Genomic DNA, 16,241 nt, shown 5'->3' on the forward strand with positions numbered 1-16,241 from the left:
GCTCTCACAATTCTAGTAGTTCGTTACCTACAGCTGTTCTGCAAATACTCAGCCTTTTCGATATAAATTTTTTTCCATGTGACCTGCCACTGAGAAGGCAGCTAAACAAATTAAGCAGCTATGTCTGATACACAGAACTGTATTCGTGTAGAGCTTTCAGTTAAAACTTTGGTGAGTGACACTTTGTGGAGGGCACCCAGAATCAATTGTGATTTTCTGGTCCATGTCCCAGCACCATCGTGTTAAATTCTTCCTTCTATAATACTTAGTTCTCAATTCCGTTACCTTCAGCTTCTCTTACTTTTACTTTCTATTTAGAACTAAGGTTAGTCTCCAGCACAGGTCACAATAGTATTTTACATCTTGAATAAAGCTGTAGCTCCTGTTCTCAATAGAAATTAGTATTTATTTTTTTCTTTTAATAATTAATACATGTAATTATGATAAGCTAGGTATCCTTGCTGTAGCTCTATAACCAATGTTCTTCCCAGTGTTGTAAGATACTTGCTCCATTACTCTTATTTGAAGAATTCTAGGTGGGTTTTGGTTTTCCTCAAAGTTCATCCATCCATGTTTGGACAGCGTCTGCTTATTCCTCCCAGGTCACCAATCTGTTCCCACTTCCTGTGTGCTTGCTTCTCATGTCCAAATTTAGTCAGGAGCTTCTTGTTCATCCATGCAGACCTGCTGACATATTTGCTTATGTTCCTTCTTGTCAAGATGAACCAATCTTAAGAAGGTAATTCAGGCAAACCAGATCTCCTGTTCCCCCTTTCCTCTCCAGAATTATCTCCCAAGGGATTCTTCCAAGCAGGTCCCTTTAAAGGTCCAAGTCTGCTCTCCTGTGTCCAAAGCTGTGATCACTTTTCTCCTGCTCCCTCTTCCTAGGGTCCTGAACTCTTACCATCTCACAGTCCCTGCAGCCAAGATTGCCCCTGCCTTTACTATCCCTGACCAGCTCTTTCCTAAGAATCAGGTCCAACAGGAGGTCTTCTCATCAGCTCCGTGATCATCTGTTATAAATTTCTCGCACTCCAGGAACTTCCTGGATTGTTGTGTAATCTCCATGCTGTCCTCCAGCAGATAGCAGGGTGGTCCGCCTAGGACCAGAACATTTGAATCGAAGGTGTCTCTCATCTGCCTTAAGACGATCTACCTCTTCCTCACTGGGTGATCTGCAGCAGATGTTCTCATCAATATCACCGTTGTCTATCTGCCTGCTAATCCTGACTGTAAGTTCTCAGTTGGGTAACAATCTGTCCCAATGCAAAGATCCAAGGACTCCCACTGGTCTCTCATATAGTTATTTCTTGCCTTGCCTACATGGCACCTGTCCTTCCTAAAGGATGGAAGCACCCATCCGTATCAACCTTCCATGAACTGTTCTACCAAATCTATGATCCCTGTGACACCACAGATCTGCAATTGCAAATAGATGTCTAATTTCTCTGTCCAATTCCCCACGAAGTGTGCATTGGTGTACATGCACTTCAGAGAGGCACCCAGTTGTGCTTTCTAGAAAGGCTGGGAGATTTCCTTGTAATGCTGTGCTGTCGGCAGTTCCTCATTTTTATGCTTGCACTTGTAGCGACTCCACTTCAGCCCTGTTTTGTTGATAACAAGGTTACTTCTGTTCTTATCACCCTGCATGCCATCCTGGTCCACCATTTCCTCACTTTTTCATTCACTGTTGCTCTTGGTTTAAAGCTATTTAACCAGGTTGACCAGCTTCTTGTCAGTGATACCTTTACCCAGTTGGTCAGGTGGATCCTGTTGTCTCCTTGCAGTCCTTGATCCTCAGAGTTTCCATCATCTGGAAGTCAAATCCTGTTGCTCACATCAGTTCAACTGTTGACCCACAATGGTCAACAATTGTTGACCCACAGGATCCATCCATTCCTTCACAAGCCCTTTCCTCTCATTGAGAAGATTGAGACCACCACCCAGGTCCACAGCGCATCTGAACATCACTCTCAGAGCCACAGAGTCATATTCAGTACTTTGCAGGTCTCCCCGACTGTATCACTGGAAAAACAGCTGCAGTTAATAAAAAGCCTGAAGGCCACACAAGCCTCAGCCACCTGTCAGCAGTGTTAAGAATTTGAGCCCTCAGAAGGCAGCAAGCCTTCTTCAACAATGAGCTGAGACAGCAGATAGAGGTCTCCATCCCTTACAGCAGATATTCTGCCACTACCCAACTCATTGCTTCCTTCTCATGTTCCTGTAAGGCTCATCTCATTTGAATGTTTCTGATAGGTAATTTATTCTGAAGTATGTTTAAGCAAAACCAATTTTACCTGCTGACATCAGTATTTTAATGTCTATAGTAACCCCATTTAAACATTATCATTACCTTTCAAAATGAAAAAAAAATCTTTTCATTCTCAGAATATTAATTAAAAACAAATGTATGTATTTCTTGCTGTAATTCTACAAAAGACACATATACTTACAAAATTATCAATTTTTAGGGAGTTCTTAATTTCTGCATGTATTCTTTGAAGCCTGGAATCCATTGATGTTTCTGAAGATTAAAAATACTATGTATTAATATTTGGTAATCACATGAGGTTCAGTTTTGTAGAAACCATTACACAAATCTGAACACAAAGAAAAAAATGGACAGGCAGCCCAATTCAGATAACCTTTCAAGCACACTCAAGCATGCCACAGGGGTTATGACCTGAAGTGAAGTACACACTTTGTTTAAACTGGACAGTATTAGCAACCTGTAAAGTTTTCTCCTTAGGAATTTTAAGCTGAAAATATTTTTTCAGTTTCAGTATCTACCTGTCACCACCTGCTTCACAACTACATTAAAAGAGAAGTTTCAATAAATACTAACAGCTACAAACTTGGAAAACCGTAAGTGACAGGACACCTGGATATTAATTGTTTTGTTTTCAGTAAATTGAACATAAAGAATACTGCACACAAACAGAATTTAAGTCTAGTCATCTTGGATGGGTTTGGATAAATTATTTTCCCCTGCCAGCAGTGGATTTTCTTGCAGTCCATGCCAGTGGATCTTTACTATATTACAAATAACAGCCAGTGGTTTGGATTGCTCTTAAAGATAGGAGTACTAAAAAAGGAATTACTTATCCCTGTGAAGGTCAGTTTGCAACTCTGGGTTAGTAGGCAAGACCACAATAATCTGAATCTAAGCCTCTTGCTTAGGAAGAACAAGCCTCTTCCTTAGTGAAGCCTCTTGCTCAGTAAAAGGTAATATCTAAATACTTTCAAGAGGTCCCCCAGATTATCTTGTGTTATGAGACAACAAAGGAAAAAAAGAAAGGGAAAACTAGAATGATTTGATTCAAAGAATAGAAACTTCTGTTTCTTTTTCACCATCAGAAGGGATCATCAGAAAAGGTTTAAAGTCTTGAATGACAGTAAAACAAGAATAGTAGAGAACTGTTATAATGCACTGAAGAAGGAACACAGAAGAACAAACACATAAGCACAAGAATGTCCTGTTTCACAGAAGGATGCAGTCATGGATCAAACAACTTGGACTAAGATCCCAACACCACCCTTCACAGTAGATTATCTTATCCAGGCAGTTAATTCTGTCCAAAGTTTAGGGTGACCCAAAATATTCTGTCAGCTTCTTTAAACCAACCTCTTTTTTTCTCCATCTTCTTAACTTCTGTTTTTTTGCCTTCTTCTTTACTCTGCCTATTAAAAACATTAAAGTGTATTTACAAAATTGTAAAATCTGTTTTTCAGTCTTTTTTTCTCTAGTTTTTAGATGAGATGTCATGTTTTGACATACTATTTCTGTAAAACATTAGCATGCAAAAACTACAATGAACTAAGCCCTGGTTTTCACAGACTGAAAAAAAATAAATAAAAGTTATTTACTTAGCTGTGATATTGCTGATAAATCACACACTGACAGACTGTTTTCCCCCAGAAAAGAAAATTACAGGTTTATAAAGACAAGTCACATTTGTGAACTATACTCTGTTTTGATTGCATGTGCAAATTTGAAAAATGGCATTGAACAAAGTTAATTTTGTAGGGAAAAAATGCTTTACGATGACAAAAAAAAGTGAACCGAAAAAAAGAGCAATACTACTATTTAACGTTACCATAGGGAGTTATGGAAAGATAAGTTAATAATAATCAGTTAGTATGTGATTTCACTCCTTATCTGGTTATTACATCATATTTATCCTACAACTGACCTGTAACGTATCAATGATAACTTAAATCTCCTGGACATAAATACTACTAAAGAAAATTATGATTTAACCAAATTATGATTTATGATTAAGGTAATTATGAATTATGATTAAGATAATTATGATTTAACCAAAATCTCCTGCCTCTTTCTAATTGCCTTTCTAAAAGTAAAGCTGGAACTCAAGAAAACAAGACAAAAAAAAAAACCTTCATCTGTCTTAGAGGAAGACAAGCAAAAACCTTTCAAACCAGATTAACTTTTTTCTGAGAAGATCATTAAAACGTTTTACAATTCCTCATTCTTGTCTTATAGAGGGGTTTCAAAACCTTATTTTATAATTATAATCAGCCCTGATGAGAAGAAGCTGGGGTCTGTTTGATGAGAAGCTCAGTATGAGCCAGCAATGTGCGCATGCAGCCCAGAAAGCCAGCCATATCCTGGGCTGCACCAAAAGGAGCATGGCCAGCAGGGCGAGGGAGGTGAGTGTCCCCCTCTGCTCTGCTCTCATGAGACCCCACCTGGAGCCCTGCGTTCAGCTCTGGGGCCCCCAGCACAAGAAGGATATCGGAAGTATGAGTACAGAGGACTGCCATGAGGATGTTCAGAGGGCCGGAGCACCTCTCCTACGAAGGCTGTAGAAGCTGGGGCTGCTCAGCCTGGAGAAGAGAAGACTATGGGGAGACATTGCCACACCCTTCCAGTACCTAATGGGGGCAGGAGAGGGACTCTGGCAGGCAGGGAGTGGAGTGGTAAGACAAGGGGGAATGGCTTTAAACTAAAAGCGGGTAGGTTTAGATTAGACATAAGGAGGAAATTTTTCACTCAGGGTAGTGAGGCCCTGGTACAGGTTGCCCAGAGAAGCTGTGGCTGCCCCATCCCTGGAGGTGCTCAAGGCCAGGCTGGATGGGGCTTTGGGCAACCTGGGCTGGTGGGAGGTGTCCCTGCCCATGGCAGGGGGTTGGAACTGGGTATTCCTTAAGGCCTCTTCCAACCCAAACACTATAGGTTTATAGGCAAATTGATAGAATCATATTTCAGCATGTCATGACTAAGTATTTAGTAATACGCATCCATAAAACATTCAGGCTTTCATGTCTGTCATCTTCCATGGTCCTTCCATACTCCATCCAATTACAGACAACAATTTTCAAGTACATAAGGCTATTTTACCTCAACTGGTAGCACAGGTTCATGCCCTTTAAACACTAAGATTTCCTCAAATTTCATACAAAGCACTATTAGTACATTTATGTAAATATTAATGAAGTAGTTACAGCCAAGAAAATGTGGATTAAACTGATGAGGAAGATAACCAAAAAACAGGATCAGCCTACATTTGGCGTACTAATAAAGTAACTTGAAGTCTTATGCCATTAATAATCAGCTACAATGAAATTCATTATACATTCATTAACTATTCCTCCCTTATCTTCCTGAAACAAAGCTCTATATACCTTCAAGAGAATACAACACAAAAGCCATTTAAAAGTAGAGGAAATCTGATTACTATAACCAAATCAATATATGACACTTAACTGCAGAGATCAGTCAGTGTATGTCAGATTTAAACAGTTATATATTAAAAGCTGCAAAAATTCTAATGACAATTTGTTATCTCTGGAGTTGGAAACACTTAGGTTTGCTACTGGCAGGCAGAATAACTGTGCTAGCTTTCCAGAGAAGGAGTGACAGAGAAGAGAAGAAAGGGGTAGAGGATAAAAACCCCAGACAAACTACAACGTTGTTAATGGATGTGAAAAAAGTAGAGTTTCAGTTAAAAATGAGGTGGACCATTATCCTCCTCCTTATTCTCCCTTTCTTCTGCCCTCCCATCAGCTGTGGAGATGGGAACATCACGTCCTTGTGGTGGTGGCTTTTACACCCATTTGCAGAATAGCTCTTGAGAAGGAGTAAATTTTTTTCCTATTGGCCCCCCAGGTTTTCGGGGGGCTCTTCTCTCCAGAGTCTTATGCTTGATTCATTTGTGATAACTTATTTTCTGAACGTGGACTGCTCTTGGTATCAGTCAACTGCCCTTGCGCTGCCAGAGTATTTCTTATTTTTTAAGTTGTTCCATCTGACAGTTCCAGCTGCCAGACAGAAATGTTTTCTAGGAAACCCTATGCATTCCACAACCTGACCAAAAATATCCGTTACCATGGATTAATAGGTCCTACCAGTCTCAATAAAATGCCTTCAAGATAAAGTAAAATACAAGGCTGTCCAGAATATCATTTCCATTCTCAAATGCATAGTCTAAGGGTACTTCTAAACACACTCCATGATCTGTTCTCTGCTAGAAATTCCAACTCACTGGAAGACTGATATCACTTCATTTCTAGGTTCAGTTCTTCTCATCCTCCCATAATAGTACACACTGATTTAAAGGAGCTTTTTACTCTCCCCTTAAAAAGAACGTAAAATAGACAAAAAGAAGGGGGGGGGGTGGAGAGAAAAATAGAACACGGTACAAACCAGCTTGGCATCTTTTCATATACTGACTTCTCCTGCTAGTTTCAAAGTGCTCCTATGATTTGTAGACACTGCATGTTAGACAATACTCACGGTTCACAGTCTGTCTGCTCCTCTTGCTTACGCTTTCGTTCTGTCACCTCTCTCTCCTGTTGGCCTCTCATAATGTTTCTTCTATGAGCTCCCTGCAAGCTTCTTCCTCCTTTTTTCTTCTGGTTTAATTTGGGATTTTAGGATTGGAAAGAGAAAAGAAATCTTTAGGTTACTGTAAAGCAAGATGATTGAATCCTTGTCTCAATAAACAGGTGAGCCTACCCACACTATGTCTCTGAAGCAACTCTGGTTCATGGAACAACCTGACAACAGTTGGCTTTCCCTGCAACTAAATACAAGACTTCCATATGATGATAAACTCTGATTTTTTAGTCCTTCTCCCCTTTCTTCCTTTTCCAATTGGAAGAAAATATTCTGACCACCACAAAAACGAAGAAATTGCAAATGATTGGGAAAGCCTTATGTCTTTCAAAAGCTTATTTCAAGCCAAATATTCTCTTAGAAGCATTCAAGCAAAAAAGATCCAAACAAACAAAACAATCAAAATAAAGCAAATACAATAGCTGTAACAACAAAAAAAAGCCACTGAAAAAAATTCTGAAAGAACTATTTGACAGAATAATATTCTGCAACTTTTATTCTGCATCTCTGTATTAGCCAACCACAAGGTTCCAACATTGAGATCTGGCATAAACTTCAGTTAATGCCCTGTCCCTGGAGGTGTTCAAGGCCAGGCTGGATGGGGCCTTGGTCAACCTGATCTAGTGGGTGATATCCCTGCCTAAGGCAGGGGGGCTGGAGTTAGATGAACTCCAAGGTCCCTTTCAATCTGGAAAAAAAAAAAAAAAAAAAAAAAAAACTATCTTCAGTGATACTACTTTCCTTTATAATAAATAGATCAGTACAGCGAAATTATACCTTGTCACACTCTTGCTCTTCTCCATCATCTTCAGAATCAGAAGTTGATGTAAAAATGATTTTTGTAGCATTCTTCCTTTTTGGTTCAGCCTCTTTTTTTCCTTCTTTTTTGTCAAATTCCTTCTTTGGTTTCTCCTCTTCCTTCTGACCTTCTTCATCCTTCTTCCCTTGTTTTTTAGACTTTTCTTCTGGTCCTTTTTTCTTTGCTTTCTCCTCCTCAGTAACACTGAAACATGAACAGTACTTAGGCATCATCATTAGTAACAGAGAACTTAAAGCATGTGAATTGCCTCAATTCAGGAAGGTGTGTTTTTTTGAAAATACAGAATCTTAAAAATTATGAAATTAATGAACTCTCAGTTCATCTAATGACTGAAAAAATGTAAGGTCTTTTTCTAGAATTATTGTCCATTACCTAAGGTAAAAAAAGAATGTTATTATTGAATACAAATAATAATAAATGAAGATAATAATTATTAATAGTACAGAGGCCTTAATGAAGCAAACGTATTGTGCATGCATAGATGTAAAGTCAAGAAGTTAACGCTCAGAAATTCTCCACATGCATATGTATCTGCAGGACCAAAGACTATTCCAGAGTGCAAGCACTAAAGTAATTCTTATGTTATAATTATTTAAGGCGTACATATACCAAAACTGTGCATTTGCTAACCTACAGAAAATTATGCTAATGCTGAACTTTCTTTCAGTTATAAGAAAAACTTGAGGCTTGGCACAAGGACAATGGAAGGTAAGTATAAAATTTAGGTTGCTGACAGTGTTGGAATTCGGTCATACCATCAGAAGACAATTTTGAAACAAAATGTAACAAATGGACATTTTCCTTTTGTATGATCTTGCCTTCCTCTTATCAAGTATCTTTTCACACAGCATGCAGTTACTAAGTTAATAACATTTTTGCACAGACTTTACAAATCAGGAAGGTTAAGATCTTCTGTCTTGATTTATACAATTGTATACCTTGAGTTATGTAATAGTATTCATACATAATACTATATAATAGTAACTCAAGAGTTAATATAGAATCATAAACAACATCAAAACAAACAGTAACTCATATTGAACAGTAGAGGGGAAAAAAACAATCATGAACTAAATATGAAGTCTTCACATACAATAAACAAATAACTCACAGGTCACTCTCGGAAATACAAGGGGTTTTCACCAACTTGGGTCTCCCTCTTGGTTTTGGGCTCTTCACTTCAGAAGCTAGTTTTAATACAGAAATAACAGGTTAGTCCACAGCTACCATCTAATTCCTTGTCTCTGAGGAAAGATTCTTACTCAAGAGATGTTACACTTAAACCAAAATAACTGTTTTTATACAAAATTCAAGTGTTAAGTGAGTACCAGCCTTTAATCAAGATCTCTTTGAAATATTAGTGCTATTTCATACTTCAGTTATTTGCTAACCACAGGCTCAAACTACCAATTCTCTCGTATTTTCTGCACTCTGTGCAATTACAATTTGTTTTAAATGTTGCATAACTGATATAAACAAGCCTGAAATCAGAGAATCAGAAACAAGTGTAAAGAAGTCATTTAGTGTCCACATTTACATGGAGCCTGTTTAGTGCCAGTAGCTTTCGGTACACCATGGAGCTTCCTTAACTTGGTAGCAAACCACTTAAGTTCTACCACCATACCAAGGTATATAGAAAAACTTGGCATTTCCTCACATTTGCCATATTGTTGCAAGACAGTATATCTGCCTTCTTGGCATTTAAACCCATGAAACTCTGTCAAACAAAAACACTCAGTGCACTGCATTTACAGCTTTGCAGAATGTGCTTGTCTCACCACATGTTCACTGTGGTATCAGGTGACGTAATAGTGTTTAAATTTCTGTTGGTATTAGTGTAGAGCACTGTTAAGCAAGAGATGCATGCATTATATTGGCACTAGAAAATGCTGCATAGTACATCTTACAAAACGGTATTTTATGTAAAGGGCAAAAGCATCTCATACAGATACTTTCCTGCTCTTACACACAGTAGTTAGTGGAAACAAAATACATTTTAAAGACAAAAGCACATATGACAAATGTACATTTAGTAAATATAATGAAATTGTGGAGGACACTGTAGATTTAATTTCCTTGCAGCTTCCAAGGCAAAAGCAACTTTGTCTAGTTAACTGGTTGCACTTTCTTTAAGTTATTTTCATATTGTCAGCAGACAATACAGATGAGTATAAAGTATTAACTATCTGTTTCCCAAACTGTATGGTCATACAATGTACTTAACTGCTCCAAGAACTGTTTGCTAGTGAAGTAGTTAATAACTAATTCAAGAATATCTGCAAGCTTACCACGAAGCTTCCAACAAATCTCATCATTGCTACCTTCAAAAAAAACAAGCACTACTGGATTTGCAGCAAGTGTTTCAAATTATATATTTTTAAATAAAGTAGTTGTACTTTCACTTCACTTGTCTGTCAATCTACACAGATCATTCTATTGTTTTAAATATTTTTAAATGAGTCTCTCCTACTCTTTGCTTGTTTTTGTTGTTCTCTGAACTCCATCTACAGGCACCATCTCCCCACAGCTCTCTTACTCATGCTTTAAGGATGTTCTAACAACAATTTAACTATTCTATGGTATTCTGTACGTTTTTAAACCTTTGCAGAGCAACAGTGCACAAAGAAATCTTATTGCATAGTCTATAGTTTAGCAGTGTTCTATGAAGAACGCTTTTCTGAAGGGGACACTTGTACCCCCCGAAACAATGAGACTTATTCAGAGGACTGAGCATTAATGCTAACAATTTAAATCCATTTATGTCCTAGAGGCTCCAGTTTGAGATATGAGATATTTTCTCATAACAATCTATTATCGAGCACTGTCCTTAGTTTAAGAAAATACTTTGCAGTAGTTTAGGTGGAAAAAGGCAGTAAAACCTCTCTAATTATACAAAGGTATTTCTGTAACAGAAAAAAAAATCCTTTTTTAAGGTTACCTGCTGGTCTTCCTCTTTTGGGGCTTACTTTTGGAGACACTGTCACAGGAGTTGCTGCTGCAACCGCTGCTGTTGCCACTACTGCTGGTTCCTCAGCTTCAGCTTGTTTTTCAGCCTAATTTAAGGAATGCATTACCCAAGTGAAAAACTGCACCAACTGTTGCTTCTTCAAACAACAGTTTTAAATGTTAGCATTACTATACTATTATATATTATTAATATATCATACTACCGTATTGTTTCTATATGTGAAAAAAATCAAATTTAGTAACAGTAAATCTTAAAAAGACATCACTTGTTTTATGTGCTCCATACCATGATTACCTCATACAGTAATGTTTCAAATAATTTCAGCTATTCATCATTCATCTTCAGAAAAATAAAACTATCTTGGTACAAGGAAATAAAAGAATGATTTACAAGAATCCTTAATATCACCGTAACAGCATGTCAAAACCAAGTTTTAAGCAGGTAAGTTCATTTTTTGCCCATACAGAAATATTCTTAGATGCCATCATCTTCCCTAGCAGTATCACAGCATCTGGTCAGTAGATGGAGCTACTCAGAAAAACACCTGCTCTGTAGCTAATTATCCACAATGGAAAAATTGATGAGCTGCACTAACCAGATATAATAAACTTCATCCATACAGTCATCTTAGAGGGGCTGGGTTGTAAAGAGAGAGAGAAATCTATGAAAAAGAAAAATGATATGCATCTCCCCACAGAAACATTCCATAAAAAGAACATAGAAAAATTCCAGCTTGAGAAAATATTCACAGAATTTCGTGTAGTGGATACAGAAGCATCAGCTTGCAGAAACAGAAAAGTTAGTTACAAACACATTTATCTTCATATTGTCTTTAGAAACAAGTAATAACGAGCTATTTAGAAAGAATGAGACATACTTAAATCAAGGCTGAAGTAGAGGTACATCTCACATAGACAGATTGTTTAAGTAAGACAGAAAAACAACTGATTTTTTTAAACAATTCCAAGATGAGAGAACACCTTGTTTCTTTCAAAGGCATATAAGGAATGCATTCAAAGCCATGTAACTGCATAGACAACACTTTTCTGATCTGTGAACATGCACCACATCCCTTGGAATAACTATTCAAGCTCAGAAGCAATGCATCCCAACAAAGAGGAAGTCAGGCAAAAATGCGAGGTGGCCCTCCTGGCCCAACTCCAGCAGAAAAAGGAAGCCTACAGAGGGAGGAAGCAAGGACAGATGACCTAAGAGAAAGGTAGAGATGCTGTCTGAGCAGTCAAGGACCAAGTTAGGAAACCTAAAGCCCAAATGGAATTGTTTCTGGCCAGATACAACAAGAAGGGCTTTTGTAAGTACTCAGTGACAAAAGGAAGACTAGGGAAAACATAGCCCCTGTGCTGAAGGAAACAAAAGGCCTGGTTACTCAGGACAACAAAAAAGCCCAGGTGCCAAAGAGCACAGTCTTTCCCAGCAGGACTGGCCTTCAGGAATCCCAGATTCCAGAGGACAGGCTGAAAGACTGGAGCAAGGAAGATGTACCTCTGGTGGAAGAGAAGCAGGTCATGGAATACTTCAGCAAACTAGACATTCCCCAGTCCACAGTGAATCCTGATGGGATACACCCATGAGTGCTGAGGGAGCTGGCAGATGTGATTGCAAGGCCAATCTACAGTCTTTGCTTGGTCATGGCAACCAGAAGTGCCTGAAGCCTGGAGGAAAGCAAACATCAGTCCAATCTTCAAAAAGGGCAAGCTGCAGGACCCATAAAACCTCTGCTCCTTCCTTGGAAAGGTGATGGAATAGCTAATCCTGGAAACCATTTCCAGACACATGAAGGAAAAAATCATCAGTAGTACTCAGGATTCACCAGAAGTAAGTCATGCCTGACCGAACTGGTTACACTTCTATAATGAAATCACCAGCCTGAAGGATGGGGGTGACAGAGAACAGCAGATACTGTTTTCCTAGACTTCAGTAAGGCCTCTTACACTGTCCTGCATGACAGAAGCTGCTGAAGAATGAAAAGCAGTACATGTATGAAGACTTAGCAGGCAGTGAGATAGATTGAAAATCAGCTGAACAGCTGGACCCAGAATGTAATGGGTTAGTGGTACAAAATCTAGTTGTAGGCCTGTAAGGAGCAGACTACCCAAGGGGTCAACATTGTCCATTTTTGTTTAACATATTCATTAATAAACTGAGAGATGGAGTAGAGTGCATCCTCTGTAAGTTCACATACGAGACCAGACTGTGAGGAGGCTGAAGTAACCAGCCATCCAGAGGGACCTGGACAGGCTGGAGAGGTGGGCTGACAACAAACCTCATGAAGTTGAACAATGAGAAGTGCAGAGTCCTGAACCTGGGTAGGAACAACCACACTGGGGGCCACCCAGATGGAAAGCAGCTGGGTAGAGAAGGACCCTGGAGTCCAGGTAGACACCAGGTTGAACATGAGTCAGATGTGTGCCCTCGCTACTGAGAATGCTAAAGGTATTCTGGGCTGCATTGAGAGAGGAGATCCTTCAGCTCTACTCTGCATTGGTGAAGCTGCACCTGGAGTACTGTGTCCAGTTCTGGGCTCCCCAGTACAAGAGACACATGGACGTACTGAAAAGAGTCCAATGGAGGGCCACTAAGATGATCAAGGGACTGGAGCACATCTCCACTGATAAAGGAGCCTTGGAGTGGATCTTATCACTGTGTATAAATATCTGAAGGGAGAGTGCAAAGATGGAGCCAGGTTCTTTTCAACAATGTCCCGTGGCAACACAGGAGGCAACAGACACAAACTGAAGCACAAGAAGTTCCATCATCAAGAAGCAGTTCTTTTCAGTGGGTGAGGGAGTGGAAATCTTCAAAAGCCACCTGGACGTTGCCCTGGGCAACCTGCTCTAGGAGGCCCTGCTTGAGCAGAGGGTTGGACTAGATGGCCTGCAGATGTCCCTTCCCAGCTCACCCATTTGGTGACTCAGCAATGGTCTGCAGTAATGCCAATTTCTGGTTAAACCACTTACAACAAGCAGCACGTGCCAAACACAAAACTGAAGCTGCTAAGTGTGACAGAAGAAACCATCCGGGGCCTGAAATGTGTTATGACACTAAGAAAACAACAATGCCAAACAAACCAAAAGACACCACAGCCGTAAGATTTGGGTGCATTATAAAAAAGTACAGAATGAGATCTCTGTTTTAATGTCACCTGAAAGGCTTCTCTCCCATTTAGAAGCCGATACCAAATATATGCACACTCACAGATATACTGTCAATTCCTTGCTGTATCAGACTTGCCTTCATTGAATATTATTTTAGATTTATTTTTAAGATTTTTTAATAAAGTACTCTTTCAATTATTTTAATTGTTTTTATAAGAATATATAAATGGCTATCTTTCTTTTTCATGAAGCAAACGATACTTAGTATGTTACCTACCTATGGCAAACACACTAAGGTCCACAAGTACACCTTCGCACTCATCCCTGCTGTCAGCACTAACATATCATGTTAAAAATCAGGAAATAGTTTCAAATTAAAATTAAAACTTTGCCTCACTTTAATCTATTTTTTATTTGGATCAGTGCCCTGATCTAGCTTGCTATGTGACCACATGAATGCTGATGCTGGAGTACACTAAGCTAGCAGCTGGAACTGCTTCTTTCATAAGAACACCAATTTTTCCCAGGTAGAAGAAAGTGCAAAAGCACAACCTCACAAAAGTGGGAAGTATTTCAGGTGTTGGTTCAATGTGAAGATGATATTAAACATTTTTTTCAGAGCTTCAAGACAAAATAATTTATGTTAGTTTTTCTTATTTACACTGGACTATTTGGAAAAAAAAGGGAAACTCCCTACTCTGCGCTGAGTTCAAACAGAATTATGGCTTTTAAAACATTCATGAGAAAACTGCCATTCCTGGAAGTCTTCCAGCTATTTGGAAGGGATGGGAGAGTGAAAACAAAACAAAAGTCAAGCAACTTATTCATAATCTGTCACAAAAAAAGTGATACCAGTATTATCACATCCAAACATAAATAATTAGCCATACTGTTACCTTTCTTTTTCTTCCTCTTCTAGCAGCTTTAGGAATAGACGCATCACCTGTTTTCACCACATCCTGTGTAAATTGAAAATGATGCTGAGTTTTAACAGAAGAAAGAAATCTTATGAAGTGATAAAAACACACTGTTCCCCTGATTTTTAATTGAACTCAGACAAGCCAGATTAAAGTTTGCTCTCTGCCGAAAGCTTAAATTCCTGTTAATTTCCATGAGAAGTTTTAATCTGCGTCAACAGATATGAAGTTTTACAGCTTAAACTGCAGTTCTGAGACTGTCACACTAGCAGTAACTGTATGTAGCTTCCCAGTACATAAAAATAGATTTTAATTAACTGACATAATATTAATATGTTCTTTACTATGCAGGAAAAGATGAGTTTTCACATACTTCTTTATTGTTTCTTTCAGAAGGTACATCATCTTCCTTCAAAGTATTCATCTCTTTTTCCTCTTCTTCCATTATTGTACTTAAGCTGTTATCCCTCTTAGTGGGCAACTGCAAACAGAAACAGAGAGTCAATGGAAAAGTACTTTGAAGAAACAAAAGTTAAATGAGCACATGCTAATAACCATCATGCTGCTTTTCTCTTTTCAGTCTCCCTGTATACACGCTTCTTTCTTACGTACACTTTGAAAGTATAAGGCAGGACCACTTTCAAACATATTGCAGATTGATGTATTCTGATAACTATGTATTATGATGGAAATTCAAGACCGTTTTGTGTTTATGATAATGTAACTACTTTTTCACTGCATCATCTTTATGTGAGTATTTCTAAATGTTCATGCCAATATTCAAGATTCAACTGAATCAGCTCAGGCATACAGATGGATTACAGTCACAGACATCTATCAAAGACTATCACTATTAAACAAAGACTTCATGTAGACCACAAACAAGTTGTTTAATCATGTGAGACAGTAATTAGTGATAAATGGTGTCACCTAACCTGTGCATTTTTCTTTTTTTTTTTACACCTTAAAACACTAATTTTCATTTTAGACAAGCAGGTAGATTTGAACATCAAGTTTGTAATAAATTACTTGGAGATAATCAACATTTTTCTTGTGGTCTAGGTATGCGCATTTTTCTTTTTCTTCTTTTAAATTTCTTTTCATCTTCTCAACTCTAATGCTATTGCTTTGCCCAACTTTCAAGCACCTATTATGAAATTCCCTTTAATAGTAGCTACAGGTCTTAAAATTTCAAAATTGAACGAAGTATCACAGGCAGGGGGCTGTCACATAATGCTGATAATCACTTACAGCCATATTATATAACAGAAGGCTTTGTTGTGTTTTTGTTCACTTTTTTCAGAGTGCAACTTTAAGAATAATCACTGTACATTAAAACCACAAGAAGTCAGAGTACAAGGGTTAGAAGCATATTATAACTACATCAATATCAATAGCAAAGGACTAAATCTGCTACAGACATTGTCTTAAACTGGTAAAATGATTGAGACTCATTACATAAATCTATCCCTTAAAGACATTCCATTCCATTTTGGTGTTCAAAGGGCTACGTATGGTCTTTGTATTTTTCTTTCAGAGAGCTAGGTCAGGACAGCCAGGA

General features: G+C 38.4%; 1 protein-coding gene across 3 annotated transcripts in view; it reads right to left on the minus strand.

Moving 5' to 3' along the window:
- Positions 1-16,241, minus strand: part of PSIP1 (PC4 and SRSF1 interacting protein 1) — a 36,690-nt gene that overhangs the window by 7,161 nt on the left and 13,288 nt on the right. For 2 of the 3 annotated variants that reach the window (XM_084504860.1, XM_084504859.1), the window contains 8 exons: positions 15,054-15,161; positions 14,660-14,722; positions 10,618-10,732; positions 8,791-8,866; positions 7,637-7,862; positions 6,758-6,876; positions 3,626-3,681; positions 2,454-2,524 (listed from right to left, as the gene is read on the minus strand). In XM_084504860.1, coding sequence (XP_084360986.1) covers positions 2,454-2,524; positions 3,626-3,681; positions 6,758-6,876; positions 7,637-7,862; positions 8,791-8,866; positions 10,618-10,732; positions 14,660-14,722; positions 15,054-15,161 — 834 coding nt within the window. The remainder of the gene's footprint in view (positions 1-2,453; positions 2,525-3,625; positions 3,682-6,757; positions 6,877-7,636; positions 7,863-8,790; positions 8,867-10,617; positions 10,733-14,659; positions 14,723-15,053; positions 15,162-16,241) is intronic. The other variant, XM_084504861.1, reaches the window with a different exon arrangement.

The sequence above is a fragment of the Aythya ferina genome (genome assembly GCF_964211825.1).
Source record: "Aythya ferina genome assembly, chromosome: Z".
Classification (NCBI taxonomy): domain Eukaryota; kingdom Metazoa; phylum Chordata; class Aves; order Anseriformes; family Anatidae; genus Aythya; species Aythya ferina.